Here is a 21,312-nt window from a genome sequence, read left to right as displayed (position 1 = left end):
TACTATTGCATAATCATCCATTATGATCATTTGTTTGGTATCAAACTATAAATTTAACATTATGATATCACAACCTTCCATCTGGTATAAAACTCTAATTTTGACACTAATATATCATGGCTGCTTGTCATGGCGACATAGCAGTGCGCCCCTAGCGACGTATCCTCTGGCGGTAAAATACGGAACGGTAAAAATGAGATCACAACTTATATTACATATGATCAATTACTATTATAGAATAAGAACAAAACGTTAGTGATGTAAAATTTTCAAAACTCATTTTCAGTCAGAATCCAGAAAGTACCTATGATGACATCATCCCTCTACCCCACACTATGGCGGCATCCTTTGTCGCTATAGTACAAAATGTACCTTTAGCATTACTACAAGGATATTGACAAATCATGTGTTGCGTCTGCAGAGAACAAATGGGAACATTACTACAATGATAGTGATAAATCACTGGATGAATAGGCAGAATACAAAGAAATAAGTGCTACTACAAAGATGTTGACACTAGATCATCCAACAACAAGTATTCCTATGAGCATGCTGACAAGCTATGTGCAGAATTTAAGGATAGGCAATTTAAATAGTTGCCAATTTTCGTTAGTTTAATAACATTTCAATTTGTCTATATTTTTGACATATGCTATTATTTTGTTTGTAGTTGTAAATACTTGCTGAAGCCACTGAGCAATTTTAGTGTCCAGTTGTATGTGATTAATTTTATTGAAAGTTTTAGCAAAAAAATATGTTCAGTTTAAATTGGGAAATTCTCTGTACTCTACAAAACTATTGTACAAGAAATGTCAACTGCAATTAAAACTTGTCAGCTGAGCGGAAGAAAACTAGTTCACAATGTTTTGTTGGCAAGAAATAGAAATATTGGCATTCTTTCAGAGACCCAAATAAAGATCAATGATTTGTCAATTGAGAATGCAAAAGACTTTGGCTTTGTTTGTTTGTTTTGGAATTTCGCACAAAGCAACTCGAGGGCTATCTGTGCTAGCCGTCCCTAATTTAGCAGTGTAAGACTAGAGGGAAGACAGCTAGTCATCACCACCCACCGCCAACTCTTGGGCTACTCTTTTACCAACGAATAGTGGGATTAACCGTCACATTATAACGCCCCCACGGCTGGGAGGGCGAGCATGTTTGGCGCGACGCGGATGCGAACCCGCGACCCTCGGATTACGAGTCGCACGCCTTACGCGCTTGACCATGCCGGGCCCAAACGTGTTATGATTAACCTTTATTAAAATAAGTTTTTTGTAAATATTAAACATACTGTAAATGTCATGTATTAAAGTGAAATGGAACTTTCGTTTTACTCTAAGTGGACTGAAACACTCTGACAGTTTTCTGGTACATAGTAAAGTAAAATAATCATTTAAACATTATGTAAGTAACCAAATTTATCGACTTTTAAATATCAGTAAAACCAGTTAAAGTATGGTATACATATGTACAGTTCATTATTAAATATACTGTGTATAGATAGATAAGATTATAATTATAGTCTAATTGAAAACATTTATCAATCTGTGAAAATGAGTATTAACCTCATATAGTTTATTATTAATTCTGTGTAATGATTATGGTAACTGATAGTTTGTATGTGTAATGATATACGACAAATACTAAATTGTGTAATTCATATTACCAAAACTTTAATCACTTAGTATATTTTTAATAGCTCTTGAAACTAGCTAGCATGTTACTGCACAAGAGAAACGATCATTCTAATCCTATGGTGTTTCTAAATGTGTACTTAGCTTAACCAATATGGTCAGTTGCCTTGGATATCAAATTATTCAGACTGACTGTACCATCTTAGATAGTTTGCAGTCTAGGCGATAATGATGTCAGTATTTTCATAATGGGTTTGCATACTCTGTCTGACCAGTTATGTAATTCCTAAAAGTCTGTCTCCAGGTTCTATGCAATTTTAATCCAATGATTTTTCTGTGTCCTTCAATGAGTAAGACTTCGTAAACTGTATGTTATGGGTTGGTGACGTCAAAAGTTCCAAGGTGCTATTCTAGTCCGACATCAGATATGGGTTTGTTAGTTTTAGAACTTGTAAAAGAAATGACCTGTAGACATTTACATGTGTGTTTCGTGACAGACAGTCTGAAAATTGTGGTATTTAAACATTAGTAATTAATAAGCCATTCATTTATTATATTTAGCCGTAGGGCGATTATTTGTTACAATATGAATAATTTGTGAAACAGTAAGTGTCCTACAGAACATGGAAAGCAGTTATATATTTCAAAGATATAACTAAAGTAAGGTGTCCTACAAAACATAAGAAGCAGTTATATATTCTATACTTTCACACGATTTGTGTGTATCTGGAGGTGACAATGGCTACAGAGAAAACGGATGGATAAGCAGTAAGTCCTTAATTTATTATATACACTTATGGCAAATTGTACCAATACAGATGTTAAAATATGCAAAATAAGCATTAGAATAAATAAATGTAGACGCTTACCATATGTGGAAGTACTATCACAGTATGTTATTAAACTCCTACGGACAGTTGTTAAAATAATATTAATTATATATATATATATATATATATATATATATATGTGTGTGTGTGTGTGTGTGTCTGTGAAAATCTGCCTTTGTAAAAACACGAGATAAAGTAAGGTGTGTAAATTATTTTTTGTTTGTTTGTTGTTTTTTAATTTCGCGAAAAGCTAAACGAGGACTATCTGCACCAGCCATCCCTAATTTAGCAGTGTAAGACTTGAGGGAAGGCAGTTAGTCATCACCACCCACTGCCAACTCTTGGGCTACTATTTTACCAATGAATAATGGGATTGATCGACATTATAACGCCCCCACGGCTGAAAGGGCGAGCATGTTTGGTGCGACGGGGATTCGAATTCGCAACCCTCAGATTACAAGTCGAACGCCTTAACCAACCTGGCTATTATTTTTTTTGTATAAAATTAAATTAGTAAAAATTTTAATTAATACACGATATTGAACCTTTTAGGGCAATTTTAGGTCTATAGTTATGCATTGTATTAAAACAGGAAATGTAATCATTCAGTGCTGAAATTCTTCAATCACTTTTAAAGACTGTTTACATGGTAAAGAAATGTAACTATTTTAATGATAAGCATCCTTTTAGAACGAATTATTCTATATATTTGTAATTTGTGTTACACATTCATTTTATGAAGACTTAACCCTTTCCAGACAGGCCATAGGTCAAAAGCTGTTATAGAATTTGTTAACTTCCTTTCAATATTTTAGAGAGCTACTATTTTATGAATTTACTTCCTTAACTTTGGTATCAAACTGTAGATTATAATTCAGATTTTGATATACGCAATTTAATTACCTAACTGCAGAGTACGTGGTATGTTAAATGCAGCACTGGTTTAAATTAGACGTTTGTGATGTCAAGAAACGGCTGGTATGAGTTATAGAAAGCACTAATAGAGGAGCGAACAACGTTTCGACCTTCTTCGATCATCGTCAGGTTCACAAAGATAATAGTTAAAATTTTGAATGCAAGTTGACGAACGAGATGACATGGCCATTGACCTGTCACGAAAGGACTAATTTGCAATTCTTTTTAGAACCTGAAGATGACCGAAGAAGGTCGAAACGTTGTTCGCTCCTCTATTAGTGCTTTCTATACCCATACCAGCCGTTTTTAAATATATAAGGTTCCTTATATACACTTATTTCAATATATGATATGTGACATATATGACATAGAATGTTCCCAAAGGGTCTTCTCAGCCATTTTAATCTGTGAAAAGGCTACCTTGTTCTTTTGATCCAAGATTTAAAGAATGTGGGTTATGTGTAAGTTTGCTCGAGGTTTCATGTTTTTTAAATCTAAATACGTTTTAGTTACTAAGCTTAATAAATCACAGTGGAATTCTATGATATCAGTATAGTTATTCTACTGCATATATAAAACTCAAAAAAGTTATGTTTAATATCCTTCACATGAGAAAATTTAAACGGCTTAGCAACCTCGTTTCAGCAGCAATTGAGTACAAAGATCGTAGCATTGTTTCCTTTACTTGATTTACTGTTCTATATTAAAAAAAAAAACAAGTTTAATAATTTATTTCTAAATGGTAATCATCTGTACACATACATATAATGTAAAATGATTGAAATGTGACTGTATATTGATAAGATACTAGTCCGCTAAAACACAGAAAAGATTAAAGGTCAGTTTTGTTACTGGACATGAAACATGTGCAGGTGCACTGCACTAATGCGAGATGTGTGATATTAGCTAGGCAAGACTGGAAGGCCAACATAATAAAAATTAATAAATATATATGGTATTAAGATGGTTGCAAGGTTGGTCAAGTAACAGACCTCACATAATTAGAATATACAAGTAACAAATACAAGTCTTATTGAAAACAAACGTTAGAAATGTATTTAGGAGCTTGAGATAACACAGATAATACTTGAGATTTTGGGGAGAAAGAATAGTTTTTTTTGTTTTTTTTAAACCATAACATGAAATCACTTGAATTCAGACTAGTAATGAAAAATACTATTTTTGCAAACAAATCTGATTTTTTGTATCCAAAATATTTGTAATCTTTACTAAAAGTCAACCAAATTTTGTGAAGATACACATACTGTATCAAAAGTTATAATGATACACTTAATGTGTAAACGTGTGTAGAGAAACTCGTGTATATTATACTAAGTCCGTGGCAAAAGGGTTATGTATTGATGTGAAACTGCTCAATTAACTACGTTATGTTTACAAACGATAAGTCTATCAACCTAGTTTTTTCCAAAGTAAACTTCAAATACCTTTACCACATTTTCCTTCAGCATGGTCTAGAAAGGCTGCATAAGGTATGATTTATCTAGTTTATCATACAGTTAACCCTTGCACCACCTCCTTCAACTTTATTAGATCAGATTCTGGTATGCAGTATAACGGAATATCTTGGCTCATTAACCTGTTCAGAGCCGTAGACGAGATAACTCGTCAAAGCCAATCGGTAATACAGTGTCACGGACGAGTTAATTCGTTCTCAATAATACCTAACTTCAAAGCTAGATAGCAGCACCATACATGCATTTGACCTACTTACAAATTGTTTCACTTTCGATCCAAAATGGCGTCACGAAAAAGTTACAAAATGAAGAAGCATTAGAGTTGTATTGTAACAGCTGAAATACTTGGCAGTCAACAGGTTAAGAAAGTACAGCATAGGAAAGTTAGTACAGGTTTTAACTAAAATATAAATCCAAATCAAACACTTCCTTAACACTCCTACGAAAAGTGGGGCCTAATAGGCCCCAGATCAACTTGAAAGGTTATTAATATTAGGCTAATAATTTTGTATTTAAATAAAATTGCCATTTAAATCCATTAATGAATGGATTAACGAGATTCCCACTGTCCCTATCTACTATCTAGCGAAACCACAGCCAGGGGAACAGGCTTGGAGAAATCAGGACTAGAAACGTCTTTTCGTAGGAGTGTTAATAAATGATTCAAGTAAATGTTTTTTAAGTGGACATTTCTGTAAGTTGCAGTAAGTTTAACAGTTAATGATTAAGGTCAAGTAGTTGTTTAGTCTCAAGAACACTGTGTTTACCATTGATTGAACAGCAGTTTTCACTTTTTCCCAGAACTTGAGCTGTACACCAGGAAAATATAGGATTTTTTAATGTGAATGTCAGCATTAGAATTGAATTGTTTGGTTACCTTTAAAGTTGATAATTCAACAGTAGCATTTAGTGTTTCATGGTAAGCAACATAGAGTGAGAGACTATGTTAAATCCTCAACTCATCTCCTAGCGACATCATTAAAAAGCCTATTCCATCTCCAATGGGATTACTTGAAATATATTGCTTTACAGAATCTTGAGAATAATTAGTTGATGTTTTTTCCAAGAGTATCTTTCAATACAAAACAGTTTAATGTCTTTAAAGTCAAGTACAGGCTACACAATGTTTTACCATGGGTAACTAAATCTGGTTTCTAGCATTGTAAGTCTGCAGACATATTGTTGTGCAGACAACAATGGAGGGCCATTGTAAAGTTCTGAAACACAAGAATGTTAAAACCCATGTAGTATTGTCAACATGTTCTTTCACAATTTTAAGTTTATTCATTTGACACACTCTCTGAATCTAACACACTTTTTCCATTGTTTTCAAAATAAGAATTGGTTTGAACTGTGAGATAATCTTCTGTTTTTATGTTTGTGTTGCAGAACTTATCCTAGTGCCAACTTTACATTTTTCTTTATAAATTTCAATTTTTGAAAATATTTTTACAATAGTGTTGATATTTTTTCCCCTCCTTTTAGGATCTTACATCTACTAATAATTGAGGATGCATACTTTCCAAGGTTGTTTTCTAAATATTCCAAATTATTAAGTTTGGGAGCTTCAGTGTATATAAAGACATCAACCAATCTGATCTGTGAGCAACTACCACCTTTGGTCAGAGCAAAGTTGTATCACCTTTGAGTAGGTAATATGGAATGAATATAGAGTAACAACTATCATTTTGTATTTCATATGATAAAGCATCAAACTTTTTATACATTCTAATTCCATATTTTTATGCTACAGATACTGTTCTTGTTGAACATAAAAAGCACACTTCTTCAATTGATACAATGATACATAAAGAATTGAATTACACTTCAGAGTAAATATTTTTATACATCACCTTAAATGTGCTCTTATTTTTAACTGTCAAGTCAGTCTCTTAATCATCTCCATTCTGATCACAATTAAATGTGCCGTTTAAGCCATAATAACTTTCAGAAATCTTTGCCTAAAATTATTCACTTCCTTCCTCTTTTTTTCCAGCGTTTACAAATATCTTATGATAAATGCTCAGTTTTCCCTGAAATTTACATATCCTCCAACAGTCATTCTGGAAAATTTTGATTGTAGTGCTAGTGTAAAAAGTAATAAAAAATAACTATTTTCATTACTCAGTTTTCGATTAACTTTGTTGAGATTACACTTTGGTTCCCAAGTGCATTCAAATATACTGTATCCTTCCCATTTCACAAGATATTTTTGACAGCAGTGAAAACAATCTAAAATACAGTAATCCAACTGGGTTTAATGATATATATAAAATTTGTTTTCAAAATATTATTCATATTTTGCTTTTGAAAGTTAATTCAGTAATTATGATAACAAAAATGCCTAAATATACAAACCTTTGTACATTATATAAATCATAAGGTATTGTAATACTTAGTTAGTATTAATATTGACCATGTGTTGAGGTAGATTATTACTACACACTGACGAACTTAAAACTTTAGGTTACTGCAATGTCTACAGTACAACCGCAACTACAAAAAATTCACTGAAAGTAAATAACCATCTAGAATAAGTTGAGAGAAAATATTCAATTGAAACAAGAATAATAACTGTAAACTACCGAACAGCTAGATGTCAATGTCGTAACGTACGGAACAATAAGACAGTATATAACATAGTTAATCAATATAATTACAACTTTAAAATATATATAACTTACAGTATCACTATAATACCGAAGAAAGCCTTATTAATATTTGAATTAAAAAGTATAAATCTTACCATAGCTGCAATTATTCCTTTGACATCAAAGTATTTGTCTGAAGCTGGTGTCTTCTTATAAAAATGAATCTTCTTTGAGTTACTTTAGATGAAATTAAACAACTTCTAATCAAATTTCACTCCATAAGTACACAGATTTGTATAATGCAAATCCCCATGCTTTAAAGAGACAAGTTTTTTGTTCATTACATTTTATAATTGAAGTATATGAATACACTCTTCATTATTCACAAGTAATAATCTTTTATTTGATGGAACTTCTTTCAATCACGACCTGTGCAAACTGTCTTAAATAAACTAGAACAATTATATACGTAATATTACTGGACCATATTAGTATTCCCTTATCCATCTCTATGGGTCCATTGGCAAAACAATAATCATCGAATGTGAAACGTAAAAGATACTGCAAAGTTTTTTGTTTTTTTTAATATTACTAAAGAATATTGTTAAAATTTAATAATGTATAGGTGAAGAGTGATAAAGTTCAAAACAAGTTTTATTTCAATAAAATACCAAGTGACAAAGTATGTTATTCTAGGGTTACAAGAGTGCATTAAGTGCAAAAGCATATCTGAACTGATAAGTAGCACTGAAGAACAAAGGGATGCAATTTTCTGGTAATGCATTATTGGCTTAGTACTGGATTTTAAATTAACACAAGTATTTTTACCCAAAAAAATTAAGTCATATCTTATTAAAACCAAAAATATCATCAACAGTCTGCTTCATTTCAAATATTCATGCAAAGCTACTTGTGCTAACCATCCTAATACTGCACAAAGGGATTAGAAGTGGTACAACCAGTTAACAGAACACACTTCCAACTGTTGAGCTAATTTAATCAAATATTACAATTTGATTGTCAATCTCATCACGTACCCACAGTTTCTAAAGTGCAAGTTGCAATTTCATTTTTTTGCTGTAATGTAACAAAAACCATAAACACTCAAATATACAGCTAATTAGCATGTGCCTGGCTCTAATAGCAAGAGTACTAAGTGCAATGTTTTAATAATTTTACTTGCATGATAAATATTTTAGCACAATCCAAAACAAGGAATGTCCTTCTCTTAGTTTTGAAGATCTATCATATTACATTAATCAGTATTTAGACCAGGTAGTGTTGCACTGTGCTTAATTCTGGGCCATCCACCACAAGGATGTAACCAGCCAGCAGCAACCATTTTTTGACTTTATACCTTATTATTAACTTTTGTATATCATGTGTATGAATTATTTTTACTTTGAACACCAAACAGTATTTTAACAGTATTAATTCTACTAATTTAAATATGTAGAGTCTGCCACAAGCTAATGCTATAATACTGGTGGTTTCAATGAAGTACATGCTAATGTTCAGGATACTATGAGAATCAAGAAGTGACATCAAAAACAAATGATGTATGCAATGGTTTTGTTTAGGAAGCAGTATTTGAGGACAGAAAGCAAACAAAATGACTTCTGTATAGCATTTAAAACACATTGTACCATCTCTAAACCTTTACAGATAAAATCTGCAACTTTCAATGTGTCCCAGTAAAATTACACTCCCACAGGACAAATAGTTTCCAAGATGTGATGATTCCTGATATGTTTTTCTGTATAATCACTCAGTAAAACATCTGTCATACTGCTAATGACTCTTTGAAGCAGGTCTCATTTTAGGAAAACTTGCAAGTTCATTTTTATGATCAAATATTACATGTGATTTTTATTTTTTTTTAGAACGTCTGCTCAGAAGTCTGAACTTAAATTATTATTTTTACAAATTCTTGTGCTTATATTAACAAATACACTCAGATTGAAACCTAATAAAAACTTGAAATGTAAGGATATTACTTTTACACATCCCATAATAACAATCTGACATAATAATGAGTGTTTTGGCATATTATTCCAGAAATATTATTACTGAATGAAACCTTATGCACAAAAGATGATTGTCTGCATAAATATACAAAAGATATCTATCACTGTTTTGCATGCAATGTTGGCTTACCAGACATTTGAGTCTTAAGTGTCACATTACAGAAATTTGGAGTGGAGAATTTTGTGCTGAAAGTAGACTGGTTTAAATGTGATAATAATGGCATAATCTGGAATTAAAAATAACAGCAGCATCATTGCAGTTATGCAAGAAACAACCAATTTAATAGTAAGATTTAACAAAAGGATGTAGCCAACAAGGTTAACACATACAGTCATGTGAAAAATTAGGACACCCTATGAAAGCCTGTATATATATGTAACAATTTTGGATGAATGGATATTTAATCTCAATAGTAAAAACACTGAGAGATTAAAGTAATATAACTAAACAATTAAAACTGAAGAAAAGACTTTTCAAGATCTTCTGTGAAATGAAATTCGACAAAAATGCATATTCTAACTGAGGAAAAAGTTAAGATACCCCCATATTTATTCCCACTTAAAATGGCACAACTGACACAGAGGTGTATCACACCAGGTGCACATGATTAGAAGATCGTTACTCAACATTTGAAATGAGGCTCGCCCTATTTAAGCCTCAGACATTTAGTTTGATGTGCTCCTGACTGTTGAAGTGAGAGTGAGCACCATGGTGAGAGCGAAAGAGCTGTCTGAGGCCTTCAGAAAGAAAATTGTAGCAGCTTATGAGTCTGGTAAGTGATTTGAAAAGATCTCAAAAGATTTTGAAATCAGCCATTCTACTGTCCGGAAAATAGTCAACAAGTGGAGGGCTTTCAAAACAACAGCCAGCATGCCCAGGTCTGGTCGTCCAAGCAAGTTCACCCCGAGAGCAGACCGCAAGATGCTAAAAAAGTCTCCAAACACCCTAACATGTCATCACGGGACCTACAGCAGGCTCTGGCTACTGTTGATGTGAAAGTGCATGTCTTTACAATCGGAAAGAGACTGCACAAGTTTAACTTGCATGAGAGGTGTGCAAGGAGGAAACCTTTGCTCTCTAAGAGAAACATCAAGGTCAGACTGAAGTTTGCCAAAGAGAATGTAGACAAAGACCAGGACTTCTGGAATAATGTTCATTTGACAGATGAGTCCAAAACTGAATTATTTGAACACCAGAACAGAGAACATGTTTGGCGAAAACCAAATACAGCATTCCAGGAAAAGAACCTCATACCAACTGTGAAGCATGGAGGTGGAAGTGTCATGGTTTGGGGCTGCTTTGCTGCAGCAGGACCTGGACAGCTCACAATCATATATTCACCATGAATTCTACTGTGTTAGGGTGTCCTAACTTTTTCCTCAGTTCGAATATGCATGAGGATCATGTGAGACCATCTGTAATAAAATTAAAGCTGAAGCGGAACTGGACCCTGCAACACGAGAATGACCCAAAACATACCAGTAAATCCATTAATGACTGGCTGAAAACTAAGAAATGGAGAGTCCTGGAATGGCCGAGTCAAAGCCCAGATCTTAATCCCATTGAGATGTTGTGGGGTGACTTGAAACAGGTTGTACATGCAAGAAACCCCTAAAACATCTCACAGAATTCTGCATTGAGGAGTGAGGCAAACTTTCTTCAGACCAATGTCAGAGACTGGTAGATGGCTACAAGAAGCATCTCTCTACAGTTATTTCAGCCAAATGGGGTAAACACTAGCTATTAAGGGAGTAGGGTGTCCTAACTTTTTCCTCAGTTTGAATATGCATTTTTGTTGAATTACATTTACAGAAGATCATGAAAAGTCTTTTCTTCAGTTTTAATTGTTTAGTTATATTACATTAATCTCAGTATTGTTACAACTGATATTTATTATTCATTTATACAAAATTGTTACATATATACACAGGCTTTCATAGGATGTCCTAATTTTTTCACTTGACTGTACACTTACATTTCTCAAAAACTCTCCACAATAGAAAAATCAATGCAGAAGGCAGAAAAGAACCCTAATAGACACAGTGGACCATTTGCATGGCTGTCAAGTTGTACTGTGGTGTGCCAAGCTGTTGTCCAGTGTTTTATACTTGTCAGACAAGATCAGAAAGTGGTGGATATTTAAAGTGTAGAACAACAATAATTCTTTTTCACAAATATCTTGCACATGAAATGCCATTACAGACATACACAAACAATATATTTATAATGAAGATATAATTGCATCAGTACTGAAGAAACAAGTATAAAAAAAAAATCAGCACTTGAGGCCTACTGGTTCTGTTTTCAAATCAGAAAGCCTTAAACATATGATATCAAATACTTTGCTTAAAGTAAAGAAATGCTAATAAAAGAGAACTCATGATGGTTTGTGACTAAATAGAGAAAGTGTAGAAAACTTATTTATAATTTTTACCAATTTGATAAAGTGCCCTGATAATGTTTTGAAAATTTCAGAGACAATGACAAAATTGCCTTTAATTTAATGGAGAACCATAAAAAATTCAGTTTCCAAAAAAATAAAAAGTGTTGTATTAGAAGAAATATATGCAGCACATGAATAAATGATGTTTTTAATATAACTAGCTTGCAGAGAAATATTCAAAAGCTTTGTTTAAAAAGAACATATTTGGTAATGTTTATTAACATTTACATTATTAACTAAAATTACAGTTCAAAAGGCATGTGTCATAAATGCTCTAATTCATGTTTTTTTTTTAAAATGTTACCACAGTTTGAATCATTGATCTATACACTTACACAGTGAGAAACATTTTTAAGTGTAATGCTTAACATATTATTTGAGATTTATGTCTGAAAATATTCTTAATGGTGAGGGTACCAACCATGAAACAGTTCATCCTACCTATTATAAATAAAAATGAAAAATATGTAATTCGGTTTACTATTTGCCAGACTGATTTTTAGTTTTACCCTCAAACAAACAACTTGCTATGATTAGAATCTTAACATTATATTGTACAATTTAGATATTTTTTTATTCAATTCTCAACCATAAATCACTAACTGTACAGCCCCTGAAGTTAAATTTCTATTACAGTAAACAGGTGAACATTTAGTAAGAAAAGAAGAAATTTCATTATGATTAGATTACGTTAAATTCTGATGTCAAAGGCAACTCAATCTGAGAACATATTCTTTTGTAAAGGAAACAATTTCCTGGCCCAAAAGGTTGACACACGTGAAAAACTTTTCAGTTAAGGACTATATAAAGAATAAGAGTTTCACAGTGTAACTTTGCTGTTCTATGCATTACCAACTGTTCTGATTCTTTATGGCTTGAACTCCAGTCCAAGAGATGCTATGATAAAGCTGTAAATATCTGTAAGCTCTTCAATCTGAAAAACATAAAACAAGGAAGTCAGAGAGAAATGTTGAGAAAGTATGTGTAAAATGCTTACAAACTAGTGTCAGAGCTATCATAATTTTAACAATATACATCTTTTGCACCAAAGTTCCTTTTAGTAAAACATTACCAAAGTGTAAGGCATGAACCTTTTTCTATCAAGCTGCTGAAATATATTCAATAGTCTGATCATAGTAGTCTAAAATGGTAAAAGTAAATATTAAGAGGTAATCTCACTACTAATCAATGCCAAAAAATATTAAACATAAAGGTTTATATTTTGAAAGAGTAATTCCATATTTCTTTTGTCTTTAGGTTCAGATATACATGGTATAACATTTTCATCAGCTCATTTTTGTTCAAATTTTTAACCCTTTCATAGGCTAAGGCCATACAGTTGCTACAAAGTTGTAAAAGATTTTACAAGGCAGTGGTAGATATATTGTCAGCTCCAAAAAAAAAGATAAATAAAAGGGAGTGTAAAATAATGTTAATCATGCTTTTCCTGACTGAATTCCCTCAAAACAACTTAGGTAAGTTTCTGAACATTTTTTGGTTTTCTGCACACTAAAAAGTTAATTCAGTTATAGATGCAAGACATCATGACACTGTGGTTGTTCAGTACTCAAGTGTTACTCGTGTAGCATTTCATACTCTGTGTTTTCATGGTGTCTGTGAAACATTTACATGAGTTATAACATCAGGTATATGTTTGATACTTTCCTGTTTGTTTGCTTTTCATACCTTCAAATGGTTTCAGTTGTGATGTTTCTAAAACTGATTTTAATTGCACAAGTTTCCTAAATGGAACAGAAATAGTGTCTACAAATACAGCAAGTAAATGTAATTTATTAATTAATAAATAAAACACTTTCTGTTTCTACAACAATTTATCAAATTTAAAACAGTCAAGTGTTTACATTAATGCCTGTGATTATTTACAGTAATACAAGAATTCATGTTTTAACAATAATACTTATAAAGAATCTGAAAAATATTCATCTTGTTATGTTGCAAAGTAAATATGTCACAACAATATCTCCATGTCTTTGTTGAGATACAAGAAATAGTATTGATGGTGTTTCTGTGTGTAAAGACAAACACAATTGTCAACTAACACATGAGTAAAGCATACACATTCAGAATTAAAAGATCCTTTAACTGAAGTAATTAATAATGCCTTAGAAGTGCAACACCAAAAATCAATAGCAGCTATAGCCCCTGAAGTAAATATCTTTTAAAAAGGGCAAGTAGGAAAGTTTGAAACAAGCAAGAACTGGCCTTTGTGTGTCTGAATGTATTTATAATCCTTGTGAAAGTGAAGAACATAATACTGCTCAAATAAAGTTATAAAACACTTGTTTCAGCATCAGTATGATAACAGTCATGTACTGTTGACACATGATTAACGTACTAAACCTCTCTCAATTCTTTGTACTTTAATTGAATTATAATGCTATACAAAGTCTTAACAGAAGCATGCCCCAACCATCAGGTGTATACCATCAGGTCCGACCAATGTACTGCCAGACTGATGAAGGGCCATTTTGAATTCCACCAGTGTAAAGGGATGATTATAGTCACAGAAAAAATCAGCTCAAAAGGAAAGAGGTGATTGCTCTGCATGAGTCTTGATGGTAAGAAGATGGAGGAAGAAGCAGAAGTGCTAGATACCCAGCAAAAGCTTTCACCTAGAGTATTGGAGATGCTCTGAGTATCAGCTACTTCCTGGTCATCAGAGAGCAAGATCAAGAGGAGGGACAAAATTATATTGCTCACTGACCTTTCGAATCTTGTCCCATATAACTTTGGATCTGGTGGTAGAAGATATGCCAGTTGTGAACTTAATCCAAGAGTCCTTCTGGCTTTGACATCTTACCCACCGAGCATGTGCATGGGCCTGCTGGAAAGCGATGAGGTGCGATACCTACAAAAAGTATCTCAGGCCCGTTTTTGAGCCTTCCATGCCATGTGGCAGGCAGGATTCCACCATGAACGAGGATATTGTGGAAAAGGTGCCGAAGATTTAGGAATACATTGAGCAGCTACCTGTATAATACAGTCTGTTACTGGTGCCACACAATCATCTATTGATGGCTTTCAGAGGATGGCAGGATCAAGTTCTGGGAAAACAGTGAAGGAGGGCCAATTTGCTTGATCCAGTTTCCACAGGGGCACTTGAGTTGGATGGCATCAACCATGGCCAGTCTCTCTCAAAATTATAGGAAAATGATCACTGCCTCGTGGATTACTGTCAACCCTCCATGAAAAGTGGGAGAATAGTGAAGGGGAGCAAACTGAGAGATCAATAGCAGTAAAGGACAGACGAGGTGCATGAAAATAAGTATAAGAACCACTACTGAGAAGAGAAAGGTTGTTATCAGAGAGCTTACACTCTACAAAGCGACCCCTCCTATCAATATCAACACTTCCCCCAGAGGGAATGATGTGCATTAAAGTCCCCCAGGATTAAAAAGAGAGACGACAAGTGTTCAATGAGAGCATCAAGGTCTGATTGATCACAGGTATCTCCATACAACTGGTAGAGAAAACAAACAGTGATGGTACAACCCAAGGAAACATGGATGGCTACAGGCTCCAAGGGTGTATTGAGTGACAAAGACAGGGTGGGGACATGCTGATCAACTAACAGTGCCACCCTTCCATGCATTGGTCTATCACACAGCCTGTAATTTCTATACAAAGAAAACCACTGAAAGGTGACTATACAGCAGGTTTCAGAAATGTTTCCTGTAAGGAAAGACAAACAGGATGGTAGGGAGCAATCAGTGCTTTGATGCCATCCAGATCAGAATGTAAACCTCGACAGTACCATTGTATCAAGGTGGCCATTTTTATTTATGTGTAGGAAAATTGGGGGGAGAACCCTTCTGTTTACGACCACATCTTTTTTCGAGGAAGGTCTGTCAACCTCCATGGATCCTGCTCTGGGTCGATTGGGCAGATCTTTGCTGTTGGAAGAGGATTCCAGTGACTGAGGATGTGAACGAATGATCATTTTGAGAAAAAGATGTATCCAAGGATATACCCGTACCTGAAACCAAAGGAAGTGGATCTTGGGGTTTGCTGGAATGTATGTTAGGGACAAAGATGGGTGTTGAAATTGATTCATCAACTTTTTTAACCATGGCAGTCAAAAGAATTTTCATTTGGTTTGAGAACAATTCTTTTAGAGGAACAGAGAGATCCATCTGCACTCCCACTGTAGTAGTGGAACAAAGTGCAGCAGCATACGTCCGAGATGAAGTGGTGGACAGCAACTTTTGAGCTTCGGGGTAAGTGATGTTTTGAATCGTTTTCAAATGTTACACCTTCTTTTCTTCCAACTATTTAGTGCAAGAATGAAAGTAGGATGGAGGAGAGCCATTACAATTAATGCAATGAGGGTCCATTTCACACTCATAGGCATCGTGGTCCTTGCCACTGCAATGAGCACACATCAAAGAACTACGACATGATTTCATCGAGTGACTGAACCACTGACACTGGAAACATCTGAGAGGGTTTGGAATACATGGTCGTACCTTGCAATTAAGATAAGCTGCCTTGATGGTGCAGGTGGACGTGGGGATGTAAATGTCAGAACGAGGACATTGGTTTAGCATCAAAATTCCATCTTTGCGAGTGGAGATACACCTCACTGCAGAAACTCCTTGGGTGGAGAAACTGGTGAGAATCTCTGACTCGCGGGTGTGTTCTTCAAATCTCTCTCAACAATAACTCCTCATGATGAATTCAAAGTAGCATGAGGTGTAACCTAAGGACATATATCCCCAATTGCCTTTGAATGCAAGAGGAGTTCACTATGTTGAGATGTGGATATTTCCACCAATATGTCACCAGAGCAAAGCTTCCTTACTGACTTTGGAGAGCCAGTAAGTCCCTCTAATCCCTTCTTAATGAAAAAGTGTGGCATCTTCCCTAAAGGTTTCTTTTAAAGAGAATGTAGTATAAGAAAATGAGGTACAGATGTTGAAGATTGCTGCTCAGAATCTTCAAAAGGTGGTCGTTTACCTATGGACTGTTTTTTCACTATTTTGTTTAATTTTTTATTTGGAGGATCCATAATAAAAAAGGAATATACCAGTTCCCACTGACCCCACTCACTATGGAGCCCTACAAAGGGATGCACTACAATGCCAAACAAGGACACTGCAGCAATGTTAGGGTTTTGTGATCACTATACCCAAACACCAACATCAGATACAATCTCCACAACACCTGTTGAGAACATCCAACTGACCCAATAGGGGCCACTTCAAGGTTGCCTGTCTACAGGAATTCTAAGCCAAAATGGCGTGTTAGGGTTGAACCCCTCAACGACCAGGACCTTCTCCTCCCCTTCATGGGTCACCACGCACAGCAAACAAGTGGGTGGATGTTTAGATCCCAGGGAAGGTAAACTGAAAGAACAGAACCTTCCCTGGGAGGCCCCCTCACAACATACATGAATCCACATCAAAGGAACGAAAAAGAGAAGGAACAGTTACAAGATCCCATATAAATACTTTAGTATATTGAATTTGGTAAAATCTTGGACAGTGAATATTATAGACTGAACACTTTCTGTAATATTTTCCTTGAGAAAAATCCCAGAACATAGTGAATTGTATAAAGAAACTCAGCATGCAACATAAATCTGAGGTAAAACTAAATCATCATTCAATGGGTAAAAATGTTGGAAAGGAAACTGTAGTTTTGGGTCTCTACCAGAACATGTTTGGGAAGCTATTAGCACCACTTTTTGGTTGAATACAAATTTGTAATGAACAAGGGGGGTGAAAAATGATAAAAATTGATATAGAATTGAGGAGAAAAACAAAACAAAAGATAATTGTGTTTCACAAATATTTCATGTATTAACAACTATTGTTTTGCTGGTAAAAGCATCATCAGGTACCATTTCAGTCTTTGTTGTATTTTTTTTCTTAATTCTATAATCATGAAGTTTCACCAATTACTGATGATTTCAAATTACAATTATGCAAAACATGATGTTTGACATGTCTTTAACACAAGGCAACTTCTTAAAAATCAGTTTATTACTGTATGCAAATAATATTTTGATTCTCATTTTATTTATAAATTATTTTCTTTTACATTTTTAGACAGAATTAAGAAAAACATACTCACAATCTTAGAGGTTGGTTTTCCAGCTCCATGACCAGCTTTTGTGTCAATTCTAATTAACAGTGGATTTTCCTACAAAAAAAATGTTGTGTAATAATTTATTTCATTTTTCAATGCGAAAGAAAACTGAAATAAAACTTAACTTTAGATTATGGAAGCATAAAGCTGAAAGATCAGATGTAAGATAACAAAAAGTGCTAAGAATTATTAAATATGATTAAAATGTTTTATGATACTTTTAAGACCCAAGTGCTCATACACATTTGCTACACTATATATTCATGTGATCTGATTATTCATGCACAGTTTTATGAAGATGTCCATATTTGTTTTTCAAAGATATTTTATAATTTTACAATTTAAAAAAAACATTGGAAAAATTTATTTTAACCACTAATAATGAAAACATTTTCTACTGTATTGATAAGGTCATACGGTGCCAAAACAACCTTAAGGGATTTTCTGATCAATTGCACTAGTGACTTATATATACTTCATATATAAAAAACCATAAAATGTAGAGCTTCAATAGCAGATAATTGCAATTCATTGGTTCTTCTATACTATAAACAATGACTTACACAAATCCACTGTTGTTTGGTTGATTATTTATTTTTTAACATTTTACTCAAAACTCACAATGGCTATATGTGCTAGCTGCCTCTAATTTAGCAGTATAAGACTAGAGGGAAGGCAGTTAGTCATTACCACCCACTGCCAGCTCTTGGGTTACTCTTTCACCAACAAATAGCTGGATTGACTGTTACATTATACAGCTGAAAGGATGATCATGTTTGGTGTGTCAGGGATGGGAACCTGCAACCCTCAGATTATAAGTCAAACTCCCTAACCACCTGGCCATTCCAGGATATTTGGCTGATTAATAGGCTAACTTCTTAAAGACCTCTTACTTATAAAAAACTAAAACAAAGAAAAAACTCCACAAATAATAGAGATAATTTTTCTTTATTATTCAATAAAGGTGGAGCCACTATGAAAAATAGCCAACAATATAAGCAGTAAAGTGTTGGTAATCAGACTCTTAAGCAGTATAATTCACAAAATTTAACTTGGACAAGAAAACTAGAATCATTTGCTGGTCTAATCATGCATTTTCTGCTAATGGAATATTTTCATTTTCACTCTATGTAACACCATTGTCCTTATTCAGTATGACATTTAACAACAGGGAGGGGATCAAGACTTCCAAAGAAATGTTCTATGATCAAAAAGATTTATTTAGTTCTCTGATGTTCAGCAAACATACTCTGATTAAGACACTTGACTTAGTTACCTGTTTGTCAGAACTTCTCACAATTCTCTGATGTTCAGCAAATATAATTAAAATACTTCATTTAGTTAGTTGTTTATCAGAACTTCCCACAAGTTTCAGATGTTCAGCAAACATACTCTGATTAAAAGACTTCACTTAGTTACCTGTTTGTCAGAACTTCCCACAATTCTCTGATGTTCAGCAAACATATTCTGATTAAAATACTTGACTTAGTTACCTGTTTGTCAGAACTTCCCACAGTTCTCTGAAGCTCAGCAATGTACTTAAGAGAATGTAGAGGAACAACTCTGTCATCTTGGTCAGCAGTCAGAAGCAACATGGCTGGATACTGAACACCATCTGATGGAACTTTGATATTGTGAAGAGGAGAGTATCTAGAAACAAAAATTTAGTTCTGGTAACACTGTGCTTACAATTACTATGCTACAAAATCCTAAACTCAGTTACTGATAAGAAGTATCATTGTTCATACTTTTTCACAGTATATCACATTACTTTTTTGCCCTACAATGCTGAGCAGGAATACAAAATATTAAATGAGGTATCTACAAATATTATAAGAAATCATTCACAACTTTTTAGAACTCTTTATGTGAAATCAAGTTGTTAAAGAAGGAATTAATGATACAAGTTTAAACAATTGTACCAAACACTGCAAAGGAAACTTGTTAATAAGAACATTAATTTATGCTTTTAATGTAAATGGTCTTTGTAAAAGTAGCTAGAGCTCCAAACAAATCATTACACTCAAAGTATTACTTCATGTAGTAAGGCAGTGCACAGTGCAGTGTAAATATGTTTAATGAAGAGAAATGGACAAAATATTGTCATTAGTCTTGTTGTTGAATGGTTTCCTTTGGACTGTTCCTCTCTTCTGTTTGGTTTGTGACTATTTTACATTGATACTTCATGATATCACTAAGCAGACCAAATCTCATCAGGTGTTCTTGAGACAAAAGCAGCAAAGGTTAACATTTTCTTACACTGAGAATATATTTTGGATAGGTACTTACCTTGCCTCACACAGAGAGATCTCAGTTCTAGATGGCCCACTCTCCACTGCTAAAAATATTTCTGCAGTTAGCATACAAATGACCCTATCAGTTTTGTGCTGTTTCAAAACACACAGTATCATATGATTACTCTCCACCAATAGTACTGTACCATCTATACTGATGCTGCTAGCTCCTTCTGTTATTCCTACTCAGTCCTGACTTTTGAGAAGTATTAACACAGCTATGAGAAGAAAGGGCAGGGTGTGTGAGAGAGAGAGGAAAGTACCTATCATTAAAAATTTTCAGTAAGAAAATGTTAACTTCCAAAATGTCTTACCTCCTCTCACACAAAAATAAAGGGGCCAGTTTAGGTGTACATTTATCAAACCAAGAAGAAAGCAATTACCCAGAATGAACTGGTGTGCTATGAGATTAAAAATGAAGCACACCTATGGGGTACCACACTACTTTTGGAATAGTTGTTCTCTTTGCTCAGGAAATAGGAAAGTAACATAAAATGAACAGTATTTAAAGTAGTGGCATAACTGAATCTATTAATAATTCATACAGCCCTGGATAAGTGATGGAATTGCTGTACATTTTGTTTGACACAGGATTGTGCTTGATACTACACTTGCATTAAAAATGAAATAACAAGTGGCTAGGGCATGAAGATTGTGTGATCTATTCATGATGATATCAAATGATTATTTTGTTAAATGTGGTTCATCTGGACAGAAGCAATCCAGGGGAAATGCAATTAGGGTGTTTCTTGTAATCAACTGAATAAGGTATTTCATCTAGCAGGGTTCCACCGAGGCAAAAACATACAGGAAAAAGTCTAGAAGGATTATTCAATTTGATCAATTGATGAAGTGATGCTGACTAGTGTGATCCATCTGGTCAAAAATATCCAGGGGAAACTTAAGTAAGCATTTTTCATATTAACAAGTGAAGAAGATATAGTGGCTACTGTAGTCCACCTGGACAAAAATAGAGAATAAATGCAAGTAG

The 21,312-nt window shown here is 34.0% G+C and overlaps 1 protein-coding gene across 1 annotated transcript in view; it reads right to left on the bottom strand.

The window, feature by feature from the left end:
* Positions 1-12,115: 12,115 nt before the first annotated feature.
* Positions 12,116-21,312, bottom strand: part of LOC143244334 (prolyl endopeptidase-like) — a 64,238-nt gene continuing 55,041 nt past the window's right edge. Inside the window, exons 17-19 of the mRNA XM_076488802.1 lie at positions 19,521-19,677; positions 18,013-18,081; positions 12,116-12,850 (exon numbers count right to left, since the gene is read on the bottom strand). Of these exons, the coding sequence (XP_076344917.1) occupies positions 12,785-12,850; positions 18,013-18,081; positions 19,521-19,677 (292 nt within the window). The 3' untranslated portion in view covers positions 12,116-12,784. The remainder of the gene's footprint in view (positions 12,851-18,012; positions 18,082-19,520; positions 19,678-21,312) is intronic.

Source organism: Tachypleus tridentatus, chromosome 2 (genome assembly GCF_004210375.1).
Source record: "Tachypleus tridentatus isolate NWPU-2018 chromosome 2, ASM421037v1, whole genome shotgun sequence".
Taxonomy (NCBI): domain Eukaryota; kingdom Metazoa; phylum Arthropoda; class Merostomata; order Xiphosura; family Limulidae; genus Tachypleus; species Tachypleus tridentatus.
Note: the sequence above shows the minus strand (reverse complement) of the source record. Positions and strands in the feature narration are given on the sequence as shown.